At 39.4% G+C, this 24,796-nt stretch overlaps 3 protein-coding genes across 5 annotated transcripts in view; 2 read left to right on the top strand and 1 right to left on the bottom strand.

The window, feature by feature from the left end:
• The window catches only part of tdrd7b (tudor domain containing 7 b), a 37,982-nt gene extending 35,062 nt beyond the window's left edge, over positions 1-2,920 (top strand). For all 3 annotated transcript variants that reach the window (XM_083770613.1, XM_083770614.1, XM_083770615.1), the window contains 2 exons: positions 399-559; positions 1,258-2,920. In XM_083770613.1, the coding sequence (XP_083626739.1) occupies positions 399-559; positions 1,258-1,466 (370 nt within the window). In that variant the 3' untranslated portion in view covers positions 1,467-2,920. The remainder of the gene's footprint in view (positions 1-398; positions 560-1,257) is intronic.
• A 3,131-nt stretch (positions 2,921-6,051) lies between these two features.
• LOC310863750 (calcium-binding protein 2-like) lies at positions 6,052-11,836 on the bottom strand (the record flags this gene model as incomplete). Its single annotated transcript, XM_083772245.1, has 7 exons — positions 6,052-6,080; positions 7,041-7,188; positions 7,338-7,447; positions 8,618-8,755; positions 9,756-9,786; positions 10,999-11,095; positions 11,688-11,836. 7 exons carry the CDS (start codon positions 11,834-11,836, stop codon positions 6,052-6,054), a joined length of 702 nt encoding a protein of 233 aa, XP_083628371.1.
• A 4,058-nt stretch (positions 11,837-15,894) lies between these two features.
• LOC310863751 (protein O-GlcNAcase) overlaps positions 15,895-24,796 on the top strand; it is a gene marked incomplete at both ends in the record, with an annotated part of 41,805 nt that continues 32,903 nt past the window's right edge. Inside the window, one exon of the mRNA XM_083772246.1 lies at positions 15,895-15,934. Within this exon, the coding sequence (XP_083628372.1) occupies positions 15,895-15,934 (40 nt within the window). The remainder of the gene's footprint in view (positions 15,935-24,796) is intronic.

The raw sequence follows: 24,796 nt of genomic DNA on the forward strand, positions 1-24,796 counted from the left end.
ATAAACATGGTCATGAATACTTTCTGCTTCCAGTCACTAGTTTAAAGTCTCATTTCTAATATAATAATAATAATAATATTCTTTTTGGAAAATGATGGTCCCATTTATAAAATAAATTACCATAAAGTTGCGTATGTTCTGAGGGGCGTGGCTACCGTTACAGTCTATGATCGGGATTCCCCTCCCACTCGAGTCAAAATAAAAACCAACGGAGAAGAAGGGGGGAAGTCCCGCCTCGTTGTCTGGGCCAGCCAATGGCCAGCTGGGCCAGAACGGATCTAGAAAGATGGCGACTTACAGTGCAAGGAATTATTGGCTTCATTTTACGTCCATGTTAGACCCGGGGAACGCTTTGTCCATATTTATTACAGTCTATGGTTCTGTCTTGTCTCTCTCAGTTGGCACCGTGTGTTGGTGAAAGGCGTGCTGACCAACGGTCTGGTGTCCGTCTATGAACTGGACTACGGGAAGCACGAGCTGGTCAGCGTCACTCAGCTCCGGCCGCTGATCAAGGAGTTCCGACAGCTGCCGTTCCAGGGCATCACCGCACAGCTGGCTGGTGAGTAACAGGCTAGGATTGATTGATTGATTGATTGATTGATTGATTAACAGTTTGCAGAATTTCAAGTACAACCCAATACAAAGACTGTTAACTGTGAGTCGACGACACCATAAAGCATTACACTTGTTCACAACAGGGCCCACCATTTTCAATTCATCAAAACGTTTAGAGACGTATACGAATATACAAAACTATATATAGTCAAAAATAAATCATCAGAGGTTGTAAAAAGGGAAATGAAGTGGGTGGTGGGGGGGGGATTCAGATTTCACAGGGGCCAGTTTCGAATTGCAGCCGTCCGTAGGTGCCCTTTCAGAGAGGTTTTGAAGTGTTACTGTAATATTATTACTCATCCAGGAGTGAAGCCTGGCCAGTGGTCAGATGTTTTAACCCTTCATGTGTTCCTCGTCTAGGAGTGAAGCCTGGCCAGTGGTCAGATGTTTTAACCCTTCATGTGTTCCTCCTCTAGGAGTGAAGTCTCCCCAGTGGTCAGATGTTTTAACCCTTCATGTGTTCCTCCTCTAGGAGTGAAGCCTGGCCAGTGGTCAGATGTTTTAACCCTTCATGTGTTCCTCCTCTAGGAGTGAAGCCTGGCCAGTGGTCAGATGTTTTAACCCTTCATGTGTTCCTCCTCTAGGAGTGAAGCCTCGCCAGTGGTCAGATATTTTAACCCTTCATGTGTTCCTCTCCTCTAGGAGTGAAGCCTCGCCAGTGGTCAGAGGAAGCCTCCATCGTGTTCCGTAACCACGTGGAGAAGAAGGCGCTGGTGGCTCAGCTGGAGGCCGTACAGGAAGCGGCTCAGCCCTGGGACAGGAAGCTGACCGTCTTCCTGGTGGACACGTCGCAGGAGGAGCACGACGTCTGGGTTCACGACATCATGGCCGAGTTATCGGACAAGATCTAGACCAATAGGAACTGACCAACGAGATCTAGACCAATAGGAACTGACCAACGAGATCTAGACCAATAGGAACTGACCCACGAGATCTAGACCAATAGGATGAGATGACCAACGACATCTAGACCAATAGGAACTGACCCACGACATCTAGACCAATAGGAACTGACCCACAACATCTGACCCACGACATCTAGACCAATAGGAACTGACCCACAACATCTAGACCAATAGGAACTGACCCACGATATCTAGACCAATAGGAACTGACCAATGAGATCTGGGTCAAAACGCCACAACAATGACAATGACGAACGCGGCGGAGCGCTCCGACAACGCGAGTCGCGGATATACGAAGCAGAACATGGGGCTTATCAACGTACCTGCAAACCAGATTCCACGTAAAAGCTGGATTTATACTATTTATTTAAAAAAAATTAAAAGCTGGATTTATATTCAATTGCACGCCGGTTGTTGTCGCGCAGCGAGTATAGCGGATATGCAAGCCTGCGACGCAATTGCGAGCTCGTACATCTGCTGCCTTCGCAGCGCCGCGCGAGCCCTTGGAAGGACAACGGAACGAAAGGAAACGTTGCAGAAGAGTGAAGAGGAATGGACAATGAGCTAGCGTTGCGTCGTGTCGGGAGAATCAGTCTAGCCACTGAACTGATGCATTGTGGGGTAATTATGGATTATGGATGTTCTCTGTTGCGTTTTGAGGGACTAAAAACACTGATGGCGTGGGGGGGGGGGGGGGGGGGGATCGAGGAGGAGTGACGCGCAGCATTGGTCGGGAATCAAACCCGCGACACGTTTGCAGACTGCCGTCTGGGTGGCCGGACCGCTAGGCCGTTGACACGTTGTCGTGTCAAAGGTCTGACTCACCCACATCGTTAACGCAGCGCCACCTGGCTGTGAGAACGCTTTTAATGTTGTTTTAGTTGGCGCTTTTGTCCAAAGCAGCGCCTTAACGTACATTACAGTGTAGCGTTGAGCTAGCCTGGTTAGCATCTTAACGCTACCTTACAGTGTAGCATTGAGCTAGCCTGGTTAGCATCTTAACGCTACATTACAGTGTAGCATTGAGCTAGCCTGGTTAGCATCTTAACGCTACATTACAGTGCAGCGTTGAGCTAGCCTGGTTAGCATCTTAACATTACATTACAGTGCAGAGTTGAGCTAGCCTGGTTAGCACCTTTAGCAGACCATTACAATCAATTAGCAGACCAATGCGTCACAAAACATACATTACACATACGATACATTATACACAAAGAAAAGAAAAAAACACACAAAAGCAAGAATGTTACCACAATATAAACTTGGTGTCTCTGTTTTGGGCACGTCATTGTTAGGCAAAATGTTTGAACAAATATATTTATTATTGTTATTATATTTATTATTATTATTATTATTATTATCTTTAAAAGATTAGCTCACAACAGATCACGTTGTGACACAAGTGCTTAATTAAACAAATTGAGTGAAAAAGGTTGACTTTTACAAAAAGATCACACCCGTGTGAACTGAGTGGTGTAACTCCCCTCTCCCCCTGCCCTGGTAGAGGTACTCACTTCCTGTTTGGCTTCAACATACCCACGTGCGCAGCGGACTGCTTTAGTCCTGTACCTAGCCTAGGTCTACACTACAGGCTAGGTTTAGGTCTAGCCTAGGTCAACAGGCTAGGTTTAGGTCTAGCCTAGGTCAACAGGCTAGGTCTAGGTCTAGCCTAGGTCAACAGGCTATAGGTACAGGACTGCTTCTCTGAGAGTGAATTCACCAGGTGATGAAAATGTAGTAAAACAATATCTTAATTTTCTGTGATATTTCTTCCTAGCTCAATTGATTAAGCTCCTTCTTCACGTGATACAGACGCCGTTAGAGTAAGCTTTTATTTTGCAGTTTCTTCCATGTTGTTTGGAGCTGTGTTGACAGTGATTGCTCCAGTGATGGTAGTAGAGCTATAACATGTGACTCAAGAGGAACTAAAGGTCAGCTGTTTGAGATGACATAATGGTAGCTGATCAATTAACTTTCAATCGATTTAATGAAGGCATTCCTATTGGACAACAGGGAGCTCAGGGGAGCATTCCTATTGGAGCACAGGGAGCTTAGGGGAGTACGATTCGCTGCTTACTTTGAGCGTGAACACAAATGATTCAGAGCGTATTGTGCTCACAATGGGAAACATCTCGACATCTCCAACTAGTGTCTTTCTCTCTAAAAGAAACTAAATCCGTTTTGTGCAGAAAACACTGACAATGTTACAATGTGGCCAAATGTGAAACCACATCCGTAATAACCACTATAACCACTCCAGATATAAGAACTGAATCCAGTGTGAAGCCACATCCGTAATAACCACTCCAGATACAAGAACTGAATCCAGATGTGAAGCCACATCCGTAATAACCACTCCAGATACAAGAACTGAATCCAGTGTGAAGCCACATCTGTAATAACGACTATAACCACTCCAGATACAAGAACTGAATCCAGTGTGAAGCCACATCCGTAATAACCACTATAACCACTCCAGATACAAGAACTGAATCCAGATGTGAAGCCACATCCATAATAACCACTCCAGATACAAGAACTGAATCCAGATGTGAAGCCACATCCGTAATAACCACTCCAGATACAAGAACTGAATCCAGTGTGAAGCCACATCCGTAATAACGACTCCAGATACAAGAACTGAATCCAGTGTGAAGCCACATCCGTAATAACCACTCCAGATACAAGAACTGAATCCAGTGTGAAGCCACATCCGTAATAACCACTCCAGATACAAGAACTGAATCCAGTGTGAAGCCACATCCGTAATAACCACTACAGATACAAGAACTGAATCCAGTGTGAAGCCACATCCGTAATAACCACTCCAGATACAAGAACTGAATCCAGTTTGCAAGACATGTTTTATCATTTTATCCCTATTTATGTGACTTTCGTTTAACGGGGAGAGCTTGTTTATTTATTTCTTCTCATTTGTTATTTTGTCTGGCAATGTGACTTTAATTTCTGCAAGTTACTGTATTGCTGACATGTTGGGGATTCATTTTGCTGAATTGTGTGCACATATAGTTTGATATTATAATATATAGTTTCAATTGCCAGTAGTGTTGAACTTGTAGAGATCGTTACAAACGCTGGTGTTGAGTTGTAGCACTTGAACAGACAAACCACTTTACTTCCTTAAAATGTAACAATTGCCAGCTGTGTAAAATGGCAAGAATGTGATGAAATGTGACCTTTCCCCTAACTGCACCGTACGGGGTTTCTATCGATAGATCTGTGAAACTGTCTCTATAGAGATACAGAAAACCTGATATAACTGAACTGTCTCTATAGGGATACAGAGAACCTGATATAACGCCACCATGGTTTTGATTATATGATATTGGTGAGTGGTGACATAATCTCTTCTGATTACTTTTATCATTTCCATTTGTTTTAACAATCGCCACACGTTTATGAGAGAAAGGTTTTTAGGAATAAAGTTAACTTCTGGAAGACTTAAGATTCCTCATTTCATTCAGTGATTATTATTGTTATTATTATTATTGTTGTTATTATTATTAGCGATGTGTACAGTAACGGTACAGTAGATGGGCCTCTAACGGATGGACAGCATCGTCACGGTAATGGTACAGTAAGGGTACAGTAAGGTACAGTAATTATGGTACAGTAACAGTACAGTAGATGGGCTTCTAACGGACGGACAGCATCATAGATAGATAGATAGGTTTATTTGTCATTTTTACAACTGTGAACAGCAGAAAATCGAAATTTCGATGTGCTGAGTGCACGAGCCGCAGCAACATAAGTCACGTCGCCACAAACTTCTCTTTACATCATAGAAAAAACGCACGTGCTTTCTTTCCGCTGTCCTTCCATCTTTAAGCCATTCTGACCTGAGATCAGATTCTAAACATGTCTTCTTCATCCTGACAGTTTTCTGAAAAAGCTATGTTTCTATGTCAGTCGTTCTTCTATTTTTCAAAAATAGCAGACCTACAAGCTCGTAGCGCGCCACTCGGTGGTGCGCTATGAGCTTGTAGATCTGCTATTTTTCAATAGCTAAAGCATAACATAATGTTCTCGCCCATGGGTTAAGCCGAGTTTCCAGATTATGGCGAGAGAAAAAGTTTTATTTTCTCTCATCTTCAGTGTCGAATTTTGCCCGCAATAAAGTCCCTTGCATCGCAGCCTGTCGTTCCAAGCTGATTTCCAACCTCTGCTCCAAGGCATCATCACGGTAATGGTACAGTAATGGTACACTAGATGGGCCTCTAAGCATCATCACGGTAATGGTACAGTAACAGTACAGTAGATGGGCCTCTAAGCATCATCACGGTAATGGTACAGTAAGGGTACAGTAACAGTACAGTAGATGGGCCTCTAACGGATGGACATCATCATCACGATAATGGTACAGTAAGGGTACAGTAAGGGTACAGTAACAGTACAGTAGATGGGCCTCTAACAGATGGACAGCATCATCACGGTAATGGTACAGTAAGGGTACAGTATTGGTATAGTAAGGGTACAGTAATGGTACAGTAACAGTACAGTAGATGGGCCTCTAATGGATGGACAGCATCATCACGAACTCTGAAAAGAAGACAACAGGAGGATATATGAGTAGAGCTTTCACGTTAACACTATCACGTTAAAGACAACAGGAGGATATATTATGAGTAGAGCTTTCACGTTAACACTATCACGTTAAAGACAACAGGAGGATATATTATGAGTAGAGCTTTCACGTTAACACTATCACGTTAAAGAAGACAACAGGAGGATATATTATGAGTAGAGCTTTCACGTTAACACTTTATCACGTTTAAGAAGACAACAGGAGGATATATTATGAGTAGAGCTTTCACGTTAACACTTTATCACGTTTAAGAAGACAACAGGAGGATATATTATGAGTAGAGCTTTCACGTTAACACTTTATCACGTTAAAGAAGACAACAGGAGGATATATTATGAGTAGAGCTTTCACGTTAACACTTTATCACGTTTAAGAAGACAACAGGAGGATATATTATGAGTAGAGCTTTCACGTTAACACTTTCATTTAATTTAAATAAGACAACAGGAGGATATCATTTATTATGAGTAGAGCTTTCACGTTATCACTTTAATTTCAGTTGACGATTAATTCTTGTCACACAAATTGAATTGCCTTTTAGGCTTATATGACAAATAACTGAAATATAACAAGAAATTACTGGCATTTATACATATATATATATGTATATATATATATTCTTTTCAATCACAGGCTAAGAAGTTGGGTAACCACCTCTATTATAATATAGAGATTATTATTATTATAATACACCTCCCACCGGTCTAAATTAACCTCTAGAAACACATCTCATTCCACACACACACATGCATAATCTATCTCTGGCGACGCTCTATAGAGGACTATAGTATCTGCTGTGATATTACTATCTCTAGGGGGCGCTCTAGGCTATAGAGGACTATAGTATCTGCTGTGATATTACTGTCTCTAGGGGGCGCTCTAGGCTATAGAGGGCCATAGTATCCGTTCCTCACCCTCGAAGTCGATGTCTCCGTCTGCGTTGATGTCCAGCTCCTTCATGGTCTCCTCCAGCTCGCCTTTCTTCAGCTTCTCTCCCAGAAGAGAACGAACCGCTTCCTTCATCTCGTCCATGGAGATCCTCCCATCTCCGTCTGTGTCAAACTGGAGAGAGAGAGAGAGAGAGAGAGAGAGAGAGAGAGAGAGAGAGAGAAGGCTGACTCCAGCTCCTTCAGCCCCACCATCCCAGGGTTAGGGTCAGGTTAGGGTCAGGTTAGGGTCAGGTTCTAAAGGTTAAAGGTTAAAGGTCTAACCTGTTGGAAGGCTGACTCCAGCTCCTTGAGGCCCATCATCCCAGCCGTCTCTCCCATCATCCTCGGCCCCATCAGCTCAATCCAGTCATCGAGGTCCATCAGGCCGCCCACTGTGGACACCGACCAATCACAGCATGTTACAGAGACACCAACCAATCAGGTGTGTTTAGTTACAGAGACACCAACCAATCAGGCGTTTAGTTACAGAGACACCGACCAATCAGGTGTTTAGTTACAGAGACAGCAACACAAGAAAATACCTGACTGGCCTGAATATAAGACTAAGTTTTTTTCTTATAATCTTGAAAAAGTCTTGAAACATGACTAATGGTCGTCTTGTAATCAGAGTGGTCTTATATTATATTATTATATATTATATATCATAATTATTATAATCAGAGTCGTCTTATATTCAGCACAATGCGGGTGAAAGTAATCATAAAAAAAAGAACTGCTTGCAGACAGAGTGACATGGTAGTATACACATACACGACAGCACCCTCTGGTGGACGAATGTGTGCAGGCAGCCTGCTACTGTCTGTGCATACAGACATTGTACCTCATGTTGCTCAGTTCATTAAACCCTTTAGATAACCCTATTAACTCACTATATCATAACAGATCTATAAACTCACTCCTCATGTTCAGTTATATAATAACATATCTATAAACTCACTCCTCATGTTTAGTTATATAATAACAGATCTATAAACTCACTCCTCATGTTAGTTATATAATAACAGATCTATAAACTCACTCCTCATGTTGTTATATAATAACAGATCCATAAACTCACTCCTCATGTTTAGTTATATAATAACAGATCTATAAACTCACTCCTCATGTTTAGTTATATAATAACAGATCTATAAACTCACTCCTCATGTTGTTATATAATAACAGATCTATAAACTCACTCCTCATGTTGTTGGTTATATGATAACAGATCTATAAACTCACTCCTCATGTTGTTGTTAGTTTAATATAAACAGGTTAACTCACTCCTCATCTTGATCTGCTGAACTATCTCCAGCAGCTCACTCCTCTTGTTGTTGTTAGTTTAATATAAACATTAACTCACTCCTCATCTTGATCTGCTGTACTATCTCCAGCAGCTCACTCCTCTTGTTGTTGTTAGTTTAATATAAACATTAACTCACTCCTCATCTTGATCTGCTGTACTATCTCCAGCAGCTCACTCCTCTTGTTGTTGTTAGTTTAATATCAACAGGTTAACTCACTCCTCTTGTTGTCAGTGTAATATGAACAGGTCAACTCACTCCTCATCTTGATCTGCTGAACTATCTCCAGCAGCTCCATCTCCGTGGGCATGTATCCCATGTTCCTCATGCACTCGGCCACGTCTTTGTAGTTCAGGTACGCGTCCACGGAGTACTCCTTGAAGGCCTCGGCCAGCTCTGTGACAGAGACATGACATCACAACATCACATGACATCACATCATCACATGACATCATCACAGGGGCGGCGGTGGTGGCTCAGGGGTAGGATGGTAACCGCAAGGTTGCTAGTTTGAACCCGGGGCTCCCCCAGAGTAAAGGTCCCCACACACCGAGCGCGTTTTTCGGATTTTTAGCGGCGTTTGTGCTGGTTGGTGCCTTGCATGGTTTCCTCCACCGTCGTGTATGGATGTGTGTGTGTGAATGGGTGAATTGATGCACAATCTATGTAAAGCGCCTTCTGTCTTTCATGACGACGCCAGGCCCAGGAAATGATTTCCAATGCATTTTTTCCTCATAGACATTTCAAAAAGTATTTCTTTAAAGACGGTATTACGCCGCGGACAAAGGCAACTCGAGTTGTGACAACTCATGACAACAAACACAATATTTTGGATCAAACAAATCATTACAAAGAAGAAAAAAACAAACAAAAAAAGTGTTGTAACCTGCCGTTTTTTTTCTTCTTTCCAATTATTTGTTCGGCCCAAAGAATTGTGCTTGTTGTCATGATTTGTCACAACTCCAGTTGGCTTTGTACGAGGCTTAAAATGTCTTTAAATAAATACTTTTTGAAATGTCTATGAGGCAAATAAACAGGGAAACATTTCCTGGGCCCTGGTAGCGGGCGGGACTGCGACGCTCTATATAAATGCACCATTTACCATTTATTTATCACATGACATCACACCATCATCATGTGATGATGGTGTGATGTGTCATGTGATCTGCTATTTTTTTTAAATCGAAGGAACGACTGACATTTTTAGAATCTGATCTCAGGTCAGAATGGGTTAATCAGACCAGTGTGTGTCCAGTGGAAACCTCGTATGAATCTGATCTCAGGTCAGAATGAGTTAAACAGGTGATTCTAACAACAGGTCTAACAGCTAAACAGTTAATACATTTAAGTAAACAGTTCAGTTATGACTTTAAATATTGAACATGACGACACTCACCGTCTAATTCAGCCTGAGCCAGTTCTCTTTCCTACAGAGAGACAATACAACAATATGATCATTATGATAATACTTTACTGTCAGTTCTCTTTCCTACAGAGAGACAATACAACAATATGATCATTATGATAATACTTTACTGTCAGTTCTCTTTCCTACAGAGAGACAATACAACAATATGATCATTATGATACTTTACTGTCAGTTCTCTTTCCTACAGAGAGACAATACAACAATATGATCATTATGATAATACTTTACTGTCAGTTCTCTTTCCTACAGAGAGACAATACAACAATATGATAATTATGATACTTTACTGCCAGTTCTCTTTCCTACAGAGAGACAATACAACAATATGATCATTATGATATAATACTTTACTGTCAGTTCTCTTTCCTACAGAGAGACAATACAACAATATGATCATTATGATAATACTTTACTGTCAGTTCTCTTTCCTACAGAGAGACAATACAACAATATGATCATTATAATACTTTACTGTCAGTTCTCTTTCCTACAGAGAGACAATACAACAATATGATCATTATGATACTTTACCGTCAGTTCTCTTTCCTACAGAGAGACAATACAACAATATGATCATTATGATATAATACTTTACTGTCAGTTCTCTTTCCTACAGAGAGACAATACAACAATATGATCATTATGATAATACTTTACTGTCAGTTCTCTTTCCTACAGAGAGACAATACAACAATATGATCATTATAATACTTTACTGTCAGTTCTCTTTCCTACAGAGAGACAATACAACAATATGATCATTATGATACTTTACCGTCAGTTCTCTTTCCTATACAGAGAGACAATACAACAATATGATCATTATGATACTTTACCGTCAGTTCTCTTTCCTACAGAGAGACAATACAACAATATGATCATTATGATACTTTACCGTCAGTTCTCTTTCCTACAGAGAGACAATACAACAATATGATCATTATGATAATACTTTACTGTCAGTTCTCTTTCCTACAGAGAGACAATACCAAAGGTGTTCAAATGACTAGCGTAGACGCACACACGCAAGCACACAGTTTAGTTATTAGTACCCTAGTATTAGTATTAGTATTAGTATTAGTATTAGTATTAGTATTAGTATTAGTATTAGTAGTAGTAGTATTAATAGTACTTACAGCTCCAAACACACTGTTCAGGACAGAGTTGTAGTATTATTAGTATTAGTAGTAGTAGTATTAATAGTACTTACAGCTCCAAACACACTATTCAGGACAGTGTTGTAAACTTTGGTCATTTTCTCGGCGTCTTTCTTTCCCTTCTTGGAGGATTTCTTTGGCCTCTGGGCTCTGTAGATTATAGACAATTAAAGAACACCTAGAGCTGTAGATGGACAATAACAGAACAACTAGTCATATTTGTCCAATTCTGTCCTATGTCTCTCACCCCTCTCTCTCTCTCTCCTCAGTGGGTTAACCATTCTGTCTGTGTCCCACATGGAGATCTCTGTATCTGTCTGTCTGTCTGTGTCTGAAGAGTGCAAACTGACTGTGAAAAGTGGACTGGTTAAGTAATCAATTGTCAGGTGTGGGGTTGCCATGGCAATCAATTGGCTGAGGCAGAGGCTGGAAATTACACAGGTGAGGGGACTTGACCTCATTAGGCCCACTGGCAGAGCCTGACCAGAGCCTTCTGGAGAACCGTGGACTCGAGGCAGGGCACTGCCCTCCCTGCGGGGGTGTGGAACGTGTGTGTCGAATTTGAAGTCGGTGGGGCGAACGGTTCTCGACTTACGTAAATTAAAACCGTACACACACACACACACACACACACACACACACACACACACACACACACACACACACACACACACACACACACACACACACACACACACACACACACACACACACACAAACTTATAGTAGGATGTATTCTTACCCATCTGCAGAGGCTGTAGAACCATCGTCTGCGGCTGCACTAGTGACCGAGGCCACAGAAGTCACCGAGGCCACAGAGGTCACCGAGGCCACAGAGGTCACCGAGGCCACAGAGGTGACAGAGGAGGCCCTCGACCGTTCATTGGACATGCTGTGCAGAAAATATTGTCGTTGAAAATGTTATTAATGGCCAACATCATGGCCAACCTGTTGACCAACACCAAAAACTTCTCATGACATGTGGTCAACAATATATATATTATTACAGTAGAAGTATTTTTCTTATGAAAGCAGAGAGTCTTATGTTTCATACGGTATATAGTATGTATATGTCGCTATAGGCCTTATTTTGTGAATATTGAGCAGTTCAGGTCCATGTCTTAGTCTTAGTTATCTCTGGTGGGCACAAGCTGAATTCAATGACCAATTACTGTCAAACTGTATATGTGTACAATGTGCACTGTTTTCCTCCTAAAAGTAGACATTCAGGGCTTTCATTCGGTGTATGGTATGTATAGGATAGTATTTGTGCTCATATTTATATCGGTCTGTCGGTCTGAAAAAACTGAACTGAAATGTCTGTCAACTTCAACCTTCCATATCTCTGCTGTTTTTTCAAGCGAGCAGCGTGCCTTCAAAAGCAGGTGTTAGAAAAAGGTCAATATCTCCAGAATTGAAGTGGACATGTTTGGCTTTCTTTTGATTTATGCGATGTGATTCTCGCTATAAGAGGCCCCTCGCTGTGGCCCCCTAAAAAGTTCAAAAGTCCAATGTTAATCGCTTAGCACCAGCAATCCTGAGAAAATTTCAAAGCTTAGCATTCAATGTGTTAAGGGGGCAACAATACGCACTGAGTGTAGGGCAACACGCTTAAGGGGGCAACAATACGCACTGCGCGTAGGGCAACACGCTTAAGGGGGCAACAATACGCACTGTGTGTTTGGTTAATTATGGGTGGACGATGACCTCTTGTGGTTGAGATGAGGTCTCGTACTTAATTTTGAACAATGTGTACATTCTTATTGTAGCATTAATATAATAGGATCATTTTGTGTACATATCTTTATGTTTAATAGTATTTGTTTGACTAAGAACGCAAGCGTGTGTCGGCTGTGGTTCTTATTTGACCTGTGTTTATTTGAGTAACATTCGAAGGGTATAATAGTCGAGGGGGCATCAATGCGCATTCGCGAGCTGGCTGTGATCAGTCGGATTAAGTTTACAGAGTGGACGGTCCAGTGTGTGAGTACGGAGTTTAATGTCCATGATTATACTTGTTGACATAATTACTATTATATTTTACTCATTTATTATTGTTACACAGTTGTTGTTATGCCCGATGTTTATAGTGTTTTCTTTTGTGTTTTGTGTTTTCAGTATATTACCTACTACTAATACCGCTGCTACTACTATACTGCTGCTATTGCTACTGGAGCTCAAATAAATGCACAATCAACCACGTTAGAGTGGACACGGGTCGGTCTAAACTGTACACAGTATAGTTAGAGTGTGTGTGTTTGTGTATGAGTGTGTTTATAAATAAATGACAAAAGCAAGTCGTTGTTTATTCAGTTTAGCAATATTGTGTGGTTGTGTTGAGTAGGAATACCATTGAGCCAACTGTAAACTCCCCCATGCGGAGGGCTAAGTTATAATATCCGTACACTGTGCGTAGGGCAACACGCTTAAGGGGGGCAACAATACGCACTGCGCGTAGGGCAACACGCTTAATTAAGGGGGGCAACAATACGCACTGCGCGTAGGGCAACACGCTTAATTAAGGGGGGCAACAATACGCACTGCGCGTAGGGCAACACGCTTAAGGGGGCAACAATACGCACTGCGCGTAGGGAAACACGCTTAAGGGGGCAACAAAATGTGCCAAAAAGTGCCATGCCGACCCTCATAATAACAGTTTTCTCTGCGGCTAATAAGGAGCGGCCGTGAGGGCAACCAAATGGTCAGCTACGTCCCTGACGTGGTCTCACTTCCTTCCTGGACTACAAGACACACCTCCACACAGCGTCTCCCCCCTCTCCACAAGGAGGGGTGGTGCAGCAAAGCATTATGGGCATTGTAGGAACTATAGGAATTCAATTCATCAATCCAGTCAAACACACAGACGTCATTGTTTTTCTGGTGCACATTTCAAATTATGCTGCTGTTATCTATTACAAATACTGTTAACATTGAGTGACTGCAGTTTCTAACAGCGGTGAAATGTCCCTTTAAGTATATGGTATGTTAAATATACGGTTTTATTTCAGTATATTATCTTACCTGGTTCTCTTGAATCAAGAAAAAACACAATCCAAGCCAGAGAGGTTGATTATCCTATTGTCAGACAGTGTAGACCCACTTCTGTCCTCCCCTCTGTCTGTCTGTCTGTCTGTCTGTCTGTCTGTCTCTCTGTCTGCCTGTGTCTCTGTCTGTCTGTCTGTCTGTCTGTGTCTCTGTCTGTCTGTCTCTGTGTCTCTGTCTGTCTGTCTCTGTCTCTCTCTCTCTCTCTCTCTCTCTCTGTCTCTGTCTCTGTCTCTGTCTCTCTCCCCAGAGGATTAGCAGCTATATCTTCCCTGGCTAAAGGCAACAGATTAGGAAGCACCACATGTGATATGTGACTTGACTCCAAGAGGTTTACAACTTTTAATCCATTTAGAATTTAGACCTGACACTGATTCTACAAACTCGCACACTCTCAAAATCAATACCACGGCGTACGCATCGAAGCACCGGATAAACCACACTAAAGACAAACATTAAACCACGCTAAAGACAAACCCATTCTACACACTGTGAAATAATGAAATGTACCCATTCTACATACTGTGAAATACAATGAAATGTACCCATTCTACATACTGTGAAATATAATGGAATGTATCCATTCTACATACTGTGAAATATAATTAAATGTATCCATTCTATATACTGTGAAATATAATGAAATGTACCCATTCTACATACTGTGAAATATAATGAAATGTATCCATTCTACATACTGTGAAATATAATGAAATGTATCCATTCTACATACTGTGAAATATAATGAAATGTACCCATTCTACATACTGTGAAATATAATGAAATGTATCCATTCTACATACTGTGTAATATAATGAAATGTATCCATTCTACATACTGTGAAATATAATGAAATGTATCCATTCTACATACTGTGAAATATAATGAAATGTATCCATTCTACATACTGTGAAATATAATGAAATGTATCCATTCTACATACTGTGACATATAATGAAATGTACCCATTCTACATACTGTGTAATATAATGAAATGTACCCATTCTGCATACTGTGAAATATAATGAAATGTACCCATTCTACATACTGTGAAATATAATGAAATGTACCCATTCTGCATACTGTGAAATACAATGAAATGTACCCATTCTGCATACTGTGAAATATAATGAAATGTACCCATTCTACATACTGTGAAATATAATGAAATGTACCCATTCTACATACTGTTAAATATAATGAAATGTATCCATTCTACATACTGTGAAATATAATGAAATGTATCCATTCTACATACTGTGAAATATAATGAAATGCACCCATTCTACATACTGTGAAATATAATGAAATGTACCCATTCTACATACTGTGAAATATAATGAAATGTACCCATTCTACATACTGTGACATATAATGAAATGTACCCATTCTACATACTGTGAAATATAATGAAATGTACCCATTCTACATACTGTGAAATATAATGAAATGTACCCATTCTACATACTGTTAAATATAATGAAATGTACCCATTCTACATACTGTGAAATATAATGAAATGTATCCATTCTACTGTACATGCTGTAGTGTGAAATAAAATGTCCAATCGATCAAAACCCAATCAATCCAAGCTGATGTATGTACCTGCACTGCCCAACAATTCCACCAAGTGGCGCCCATGTGCTGCTTCTCAGGCAGTCTACTATACTAACTATAGAGCTCCACGACGCGACCACACACACACACACACACACACACACACACACACACACACACACACACACACACACACACACCCACACACACAGAGAGAGAGAGAGAGAGAGAGAGAGAGAGAGAGAGTAGGCGGCGGCATGAAGCATCCCGTCTCGCCCAGGATCTGAGCCTCCACGGCGGGTAGGAGCGGCACGTCGCCTCGCTATCTCTGAGTGTGGATCATGGACAGCATGGAGGAGAGACAGCGCTTCCTGTGTGGGGTGGTGGAAGGTAAGACAGCCTGTACTATTAACCAAATGAACCCTTACAGGGTATATAGCCTCAGTCTGTACTATAAACACGGAACGAAATGGACCCTTACAGGTCTGTACTGAGGGGTATATAGCCTCAGTACTAGACGGAACCAAATGGACCCTTAATACAGGTGAGAGTCTAGCCTATTGAGACACACTCTAGAGTCTAAATCTATAAGGCTAGTGAGAGTGTATACAGACAGACAGACAGACAGACAGACAGACAGACAGACAGACAGACAGTGGTCTGACCTAATGATCATTAAATCAATACGTGGTCAGATGGGGGTCCGTGCTCTGATATAAAGCATGTCACATTGGGGGTCCTTTATTATTGTGAAAAAAGAGATTATGATCATGTGATGTCCTCCCCCCCCCCTAGATATTATGGTCATGTGAATGTGATGCCCCCCCCCCCCCCCCCCAAGTTGTTCCTGCATGAATATATATAATAAAATGCTTGACCTATATACCATTATGCTATCATGTATTTATATACATTATGCTATCATGTATTTATATACATTATGCTATCATGTATTTATATACATTATGCTGTCATGTATTTATATACATTATGCTATCATGTATTTATATACATTATGCTATCATGTATTTTATATACTATATATGTATTATATACCAGGCATGGCTCCCCCATATCTTACAAGTATGATCGAACCCTAAACCCTCCCGTGCACTCTGATCAGCCAACGCAGGGAAGCTGGAAGTACCCTCACTAAAAACGCCGGGACAACAACGCCCCACACGTCCCAAACTCTTCTCCCTTTGGAACGACATACTCACTCCCAATCTAAACTATGGAATGAACTTCCCATTGCAGTCAGAACTACAGACTCACTCTCAATCTAAACTATGGAATGAACTTCCCATTGCAGTCAGAACTACAGACTCACTCCCAATCTAAACTATGGAATGAACTTCCCATTGCAGTCAGAACTACAGACTCACTCTCAATCTAAACTATGGAATGAACTTCCCATTGCAGTCAGAACTACAGACTCACTCCCAATCTAAACTATGGAATGAACTTCCCATTGCAGTCAGAACTACAGACTCACTCCCAATCTAAACTATGGAATGAACTTCCCATTGCAGACAGAACTACAGACTCACTCCCAATCTAAACTATGGAATGAACTTCCCATTGCAGTCAGAACTACAGACTCACTCCCAATCTAAACTATGGAATGAACTTCCCATTGCAGTCAGAACTACAGACTCACTCCCAATTTAAACTATGGAATGAACTTCCCATTGCAGACAGAACTACAGACTCACTCCCAATCTAAACTATGGAATGAACTTCCCATTGCAGTCAGAACTACAGACTCACTCCCAATCTAAACTATGGAATGAACTTCCCATTGCAGTCAGAACTACAGACTCACTCCCAATCTAAACTATGGAATGAACTTCCCATTGCAGTCAGAACTACAGACTCACTCCCAATCTAAACTATGGAATGAACTTCCCATTGCAGTCAGAACTACAGACTCACTCCCAATCTAAAGTATGGAATGAACTTCCCATTGCAGTCAGAACTACAGACTCACTCCCAATCTAAACTATGGAATGAACTTCCCATTGCAGTCAGAACTACAGACTCACTCCCAATCTAAACTATGGAATGAACTTCCCATTGCAGTCAGAACTACAGACTCACTCTCAATCTAAACTATGGAATGAACTTCCCATTGCAGTCAGAACTACAGACTCACTCCCAATCTAAACTATGGAATGAACTTCCCATTGCAGTCAGACCTTCAGACTCACTCCCAGGGACAAATTAGCCATTGGGCCAGTGGGGCCGTGGCCCAGGGGCCCTTGGCTCTCAGGGGCCCTTCTGGGAAATTCGACCGCGCAGCACTAGGTTTGACGCCCTGAAAAGGGCTCCTGGGGCCGGCCCTTCATTGGCCATTGATTTAGTTAAATTTAGGCCAAAAACATGACAAAAACACGGAAAAACACAAAGATGTACACATACAGTACACAAATCTGTGTAACAAAGAGTGGAAATAATTCATATAAAACCCCAAAAGTATATTTATTGTTTGCAACGGAGCTCTCTAACACCCCCTGCAGCATGGAAATCATTTTCCTCTGCCGAGGCAAACTACGGTGTGCGCCAAGGGACAAGAAATGAGATAAAAAAGCAATTACAATAAATACATTGTAATTGCATTATACTATCATAATTATGTTTGTATTATATACCATTATACTATCATATGTATGTATTAAATACCATTATACTATCATATGTATGTATTATAATATAATACATGGTATATTATACCATTATACTATTATGTATGTATGTATGTATTATACCTATGCCTATACTGTAACGGTTTACACAGTTAAATGGTTAATTGTCTTAGGGGTGCCAGGTAGATCTAGCCTAACAGAGAATGTTTTTTTTCCTTTAGTATGAGTTCTTCCTCATCTGGGTCAACCATAGCCCTACAAGTCAGAACCCAATGCTACTGAAGTTTCTGACATTTTTGAGACCCAGATAGCATGGGGTCGTATTCCACCTCCACCCTGCCACCGGGTACGCACACATAAATAAACATGAATACCTTCGGATACGTCCTTCTGCGCTCTTTGAGGGCTTTTGTTCCTTTGAGGGCTTCTGAATGTGTGAACTATAAGTACCTATAAATACCGCTGCGAATATCTCCTGTGAAGCACTCGTTTCTGTTAACGGGTCGCGCTGCTGCCTCCTGCATTATGTGCAAATTCGAAACAGGTTGAACGCAGGGCCGTTCAGTGACGTACGACGAGTGCTTCCAAACTCCAGCACTTAGAAAAATAATCACTTGCAGAGGATGTCTTGACAAAAAGTAGCTCATAACATCTCTACGGTGGCTCGGCAGATTGAAAGAGGATAATTCAAGCTTGGACTGCAGCTGCAATGTTGGTGAGTTTAACGTCATTTAAGACAAGCAGATCACAAACCAAAAATGATGAATAGGAAGTGGATGGAGCTTGTTGCAACTCTAGATTCATCCCATTATAAAAAAATCTAGAGTTGCAAATTGCGGCTACACAGGACTTACATATTGAAATGTAAAAACTTACACCAAGAATAAAACACCACAAACACTTTGTCAACTCTCAAGAATTATATTGAGCTTTCAATCAACAGCAATACTTCGGTTCATCACAGTTCACAAAAAAAGCACCAGTCTGAAATGTTTGTAAATAAACCAAATTGCAACTAGTTCCAGATCTGGAACAATATCAACAGTTATTTATTTATTTATGAACTGCGCACTAAACTGCAAACGGTTGCAAATTGCGGCTAGGTTACACACGTAACCTTCACTCTCAAACCATGATTTATATGTCAACTGTTTGCAGTTTAGTGCAAACGGTTCATAAATAAATAACTGTTGATATTGTTCCAGATCCACGCAGCGCAGACGCAACGTGAATGTTAGTAAATGAAAGAATAGCCTATAGTCCGTCTGTCCGAGCAGAGCGGCTCTTTAGTTTAATAGTCTCCAAAACAACAAAATAACAAACAAAACAGGCTTGAAGTAATGAAGGGGGGAAATACCACAGCTCCGTGTGTGATAGGTGACAGCTAGCCCCTTTCGGGACCCTCCATAAAGCTTTTCTGAAATTTGGATGAGTTTTATGTAGGGTCCCTGCTCATAACTATATTTTCGTATGGGAATTCTGGAACGCGGACATAAATATTCTCTCTAAGATCGTATCTGCGGCGTCTGACGGCCTTTTTTAGTTTAAGTTATTCTGAATTCGTGAACTATAAGTACCTATACAAACCGCTGCGAATATCTCCTGTGGCGCAGAAGCCGTTAAGTATTTTTAATCTTTGTTTGACCGAATTGGTCGCTTTATTTCTTCTTGTTTGTTTACCGTTTATTGTACCGCCTCCCGGTGTGCGGTTGGCTTGTGCCGGCTACGTCCCTGCCTCTGATCTGTCATAGCTATAGCGCCACTAGCTAGCCAAATGAGGTGTCAATAAACAAGGAAGGAAGAGAAGAATCAAAGCGACCAAATCGGTCAAACAAAGTACTTAACGGCTTCCGCGCCACAGGAGATATTCGCAGCGGCATGTATGGGTACTTATACTTCACATATTCAGAAGCCCTCACACGAAAAAATGACGTCAAAGAGCGCAGACAGGCCGTAAACACGTTGTTTATGTTTTATGTATGGCCGCCTACCAGGTGGCAGGATACTGCTGGAACAGGACCCAATGGTCTGTGTCGTCAAAAAGTCAGAAACTTCAGTACCATTGGGTTCTGCTTGGAGGGCTAGGTGACAGCTAGGTGACAGGGGCAGGTCAAGATCGATGCGGGGATCATTGTAGTTTAGTTGGTCGTTTATTGTCGTTCGTTGGAACGGTTGTTTGTAGCTCTGCAGGTTCGATCAACGCCCGAGGCTACGCCACGTTACGGAGCAAAACGACACGCGGAACACACTCGAATGGAGGGGCTAACTTCCTCGTTCAGTTCAGTCCTCTCTCTATCCCTCTCTCTCTCTCTCTCTCTCTCTCTCTCTCTCTCTCTCTCACACACACACACACACACACACACACACACACACACACACACACACACACGCGCACACACACACACACACACACACACACACACACACACACACACACACACTGTCTCTCTGTCAGGCTCCGCACCGGCGCAAACAACGGGGCAGTTTAGAATAGGCGGTTCCCAGGGGGGGGGGGTGAGTGACAGACAGGTGTCACGAACAGACGGCTCGGGGACCATTTCGGGCCGTCACAGTATGTATATATATACTGTAAAAACATTCCCGATGTTTTCTCCACAATACAAATAATCATTAATCAAATAATAATAATCAGACCAGAGAAATCTAATAGTCTGTCTGTCTGTCTGTCTGTCTGTCTGTCTGTCTGTCTGTCTGTCTGTCTGTCTGTCTGTCTGTCTGTCTTTGGTTACCAACTCTCCAACATTTAGCTGCATGGAACCCCACGAGACACGGCCAAAGCATTTCTGGGGGTCCCCGGGGGGTCCCCAGGGGGTCCCCAGCCAAAAAACCCTGGTCTAGACTGTGTCGTAGGGTTAGCTTTAATACAAACAGGGACTCTGTTTGATGTGGCTCTAATGCAAACAAACGTCAGAATCAGTTTCTATCTAACAGTTACAATAGAAATGATTTAAAACAAAACAATCACACCCGTGTGAAGTGAGGGGCGGTAATGTATTAAAGTATAACTCATGTTGATATGGTGATGTAATGGTGATATAAAACACTAATATATTAAAGTCTAATTCATGTTGATATGGTGATGTAATGGTGATGTAAAACACTAATATATTAAAGTCTAACTCATGTTGATTAGGTGATGTAATGGTGATATAAAACACTAATATATTAAAGTCTAACTCATGTTTATTAGGTGATGTAATGGTGATGTAAAACACTAATATATTAAAGTCTAACTCATGTTTATTAGGTGATGTAATGGTGATGTAAAACACTAATATATTAAAGTCTAACTCATGTTGATTAGGTGATGTAATCGTGATATAAAACACTAATATATTAAAGTCTAACTCATGTTGATTAGGTGATGTAATGGTGATATAAAACACTAATATATTAAAGTATAACTCATGTTGATTAGGTGATGTAATGGTGATATAAAACACTAATATATTAAAGTCTAACTCATGTTGATTAGGTGATGTAATGGTGATATAAAACACTAATATATTAAAGTCTACCTCATGTTGATTAGGTGATGTAATGGTGATATAAAACACTAATATATTAAAGTCTAACTCATGTTGATTAGGTGATGTAATGGTGATATAAAACACTAATATATTAAAGTCTAACTCATGTTGATTAGGTGATGTAATGGTGATATAAAACACTAATATATTAAAGTCTAACTCATGTTGATTAGGTGATGTAATGGTGATATAAAACACTAATATATTAAAGTCTAACTCATGTTGATTAGGTGATGTAATGGTGATATAAAACACTAATATATTAAAGTCTAACTCATGTTGATTAGGTAATGTAATCGTGATATAAAACACTAATATATTAAAGTCTAACTCATGTTGATTAGGTGATGTAATGGTGATATAAAACACTAATATATTAAAGTCTAACTCATGTTGATTAGGTGATGTAATGGTGATATAAAACACTATTATATTAAAGTCTAACTCATGTTGATTAGGTGATGTAATGGTGATATAAAACACTATTATATTAAAGTCTAACTCATGTTGATTAGGTGATGTAATGGTGATATAAAACACTAATATATTAAAGTCTAACTCATGTTGATTAGGTGATGTAATGGTGATATAAAACACTATTATATTAAAGTCTAACTCATGTTGATTAGGTGATGTAATGGTGATATAAAACACTAATATATTAAAGTCTAACTCATGTTGATTAGGTGATGTAATGGTGATATAAAACACTAATATATTAAAGTCTAACTCATGTTGATTAGGTGATGTAATGGTGATATAAAACACTATTATATTAAAGTCTAACTCATGTTGATTAGGTGATGTAATGGTGATATAAAACACTATTATATTAAAGTCTACCTCATGTTGATATGGTGATGTAATGGTGATATAAAACACTAATATATTAAAGTCTAACTCATGTTGATTAGGTGATGTAATGGTGATATAAAACACTATTATATTAAAGTCTAACTCATGTTGATTAGGTGATGTAATGGTGATATAAAACACTAATATATTAAAGTCTAACTCATGTTGATTAGGTGATGTAATGGTGATATAAAACACTATTATATTAAAGTCTAACTCATGTTGATTAGGTGATGTAATGGTGATATAAAACACTATTATATTAAAGTCTAACTCATGTTGATTAGGTGATGTAATGGTGATATAAAACACTAATATATTAAAGTCTAACTCATGTTGATTAGGTGATGTAATGGTGATATAAAACACTATTATATTAAAGTCTACCTCATGTTGATATGGTGATGTAATGGTGATATAAAACACTAATATATTAAAGTCTAACTCATGTTGATTAGGTGATGTAATGGTGATATAAAACACTATTATATTAAAGTCTAACTCATGTTGATTAGGTGATGTAATGGTGATATAAAACACTAATATATTAAAGTCTAACTCATGTTGATTAGGTGATGTAATGGTGATATAAAACACTAATATATTAAAGTCTAACTCATGTTGATTAGGTGATGTAATGGTGATATAAAACACTAATATATTAAAGTCTACCTCATGTTGATTAGGTGATGTAATGGTGATATAAAACACTAATATATTAAAGTCTAACTCATGTTGATTAGGTGATGTAATGGTGATATAAAACACTAATATATTAAAGTCTAACTCATGTTGATTAGGTGATGTAATGGTGATATAAAACACTAATATATTAAAGTCTAACTCATGTTGATTAGGTGATGTAATGGTGATATAAAACACTAATATATTAAAGTCTAACTCATGTTGATTAGGTGATGTAATCGTGATATAAAACACTAATATATTAAAGTACAACTCATGTTGATATGGTGATGTAATGGTGATATAAAACACTAATATATTAAAGTCTACCTCATGTAATATGGTGATGTAATGGTGATATAAAACACTAATATATTAAAGTCTAACTCATGTTGATTAGGTGATGTAATGGTGATATAAAACACTAATATATTAAAGTCTAACTCATGTTGATTAGGTGATGTAATGGTGATATAAAACACTAATATATTAAAGTCTAACTCATGTTGATTAGGTGATGTAATCGTGATATAAAACACTAATATATTAAAGTACAACTCATGTTGATATGGTGATGTAATGGTGATATAAAACACTAATATATTAAAGTCTACCTCATGTTGATTAGGTGATGTAATGGTGATATAAAACACTAATATATTAAAGTCTAACTCATGTTGATTAGGTGATGTAATGGTGATATAAAACACTAATATATTAAAGTCTAACTCATGTTGATTAGGTGATGTAATGGTGATATAAAACACTATTATATTAAAGTCTAACTCATGTTGATTAGGTGATGTAATGGTGATATAAAACACTATTATATTAAAGTCTAACTCATGTTGGTTAGGTGATGTAATGGTGATATAAAACACTATTATATTAAAGTCTAACTCATGTTGATTAGGTGATGTAATAGTGATATAAAACACTAATATATTAAAGTCTAACTCATGTTGATTAGGTGATGTAATGGTGATATAAAACACTAATATATTAAAGTCTAACTCATGTTAATTAGGTGATGTAATGGTGATATAAAACACTATTATATTAAAGTCTAACTCATGTTGATTAGGTGATGTAATGGTGATATAAAACACTATTATATTAAAGTCTACCTCATGTTGATATGGTGATGTAATGGTGATATAAAACACTAATATATTAAAGTCTAACTCATGTTGATTAGGTGATGTAATGGTGATATAAAACACTATTATATTAAAGTCTAACTCATGTTGATTAGGTGATGTAATGGTGATATAAAACACTAATATATTAAAGTCTAACTCATGTTGATTAGGTGATGTAATGGTGATATAAAACACTATTATATTAAAGTCTAACTCATGTTGATTAGGTGATGTAATGGTGATATAAAACACTATTATATTAAAGTCTAACTCATGTTGATTAGGTGATGTAATGGTGATATAAAACACTAATATATTAAAGTCTAACTCATGTTGATTAGGTGATGTAATGGTGATATAAAACACTATTATATT

This window comes from Protomyctophum parallelum, assembly GCF_964188405.1.
Source record: "Protomyctophum parallelum genome assembly, chromosome: 8".
Classification (NCBI taxonomy): Eukaryota; Metazoa; Chordata; class Actinopteri; order Myctophiformes; family Myctophidae; genus Protomyctophum; species Protomyctophum parallelum.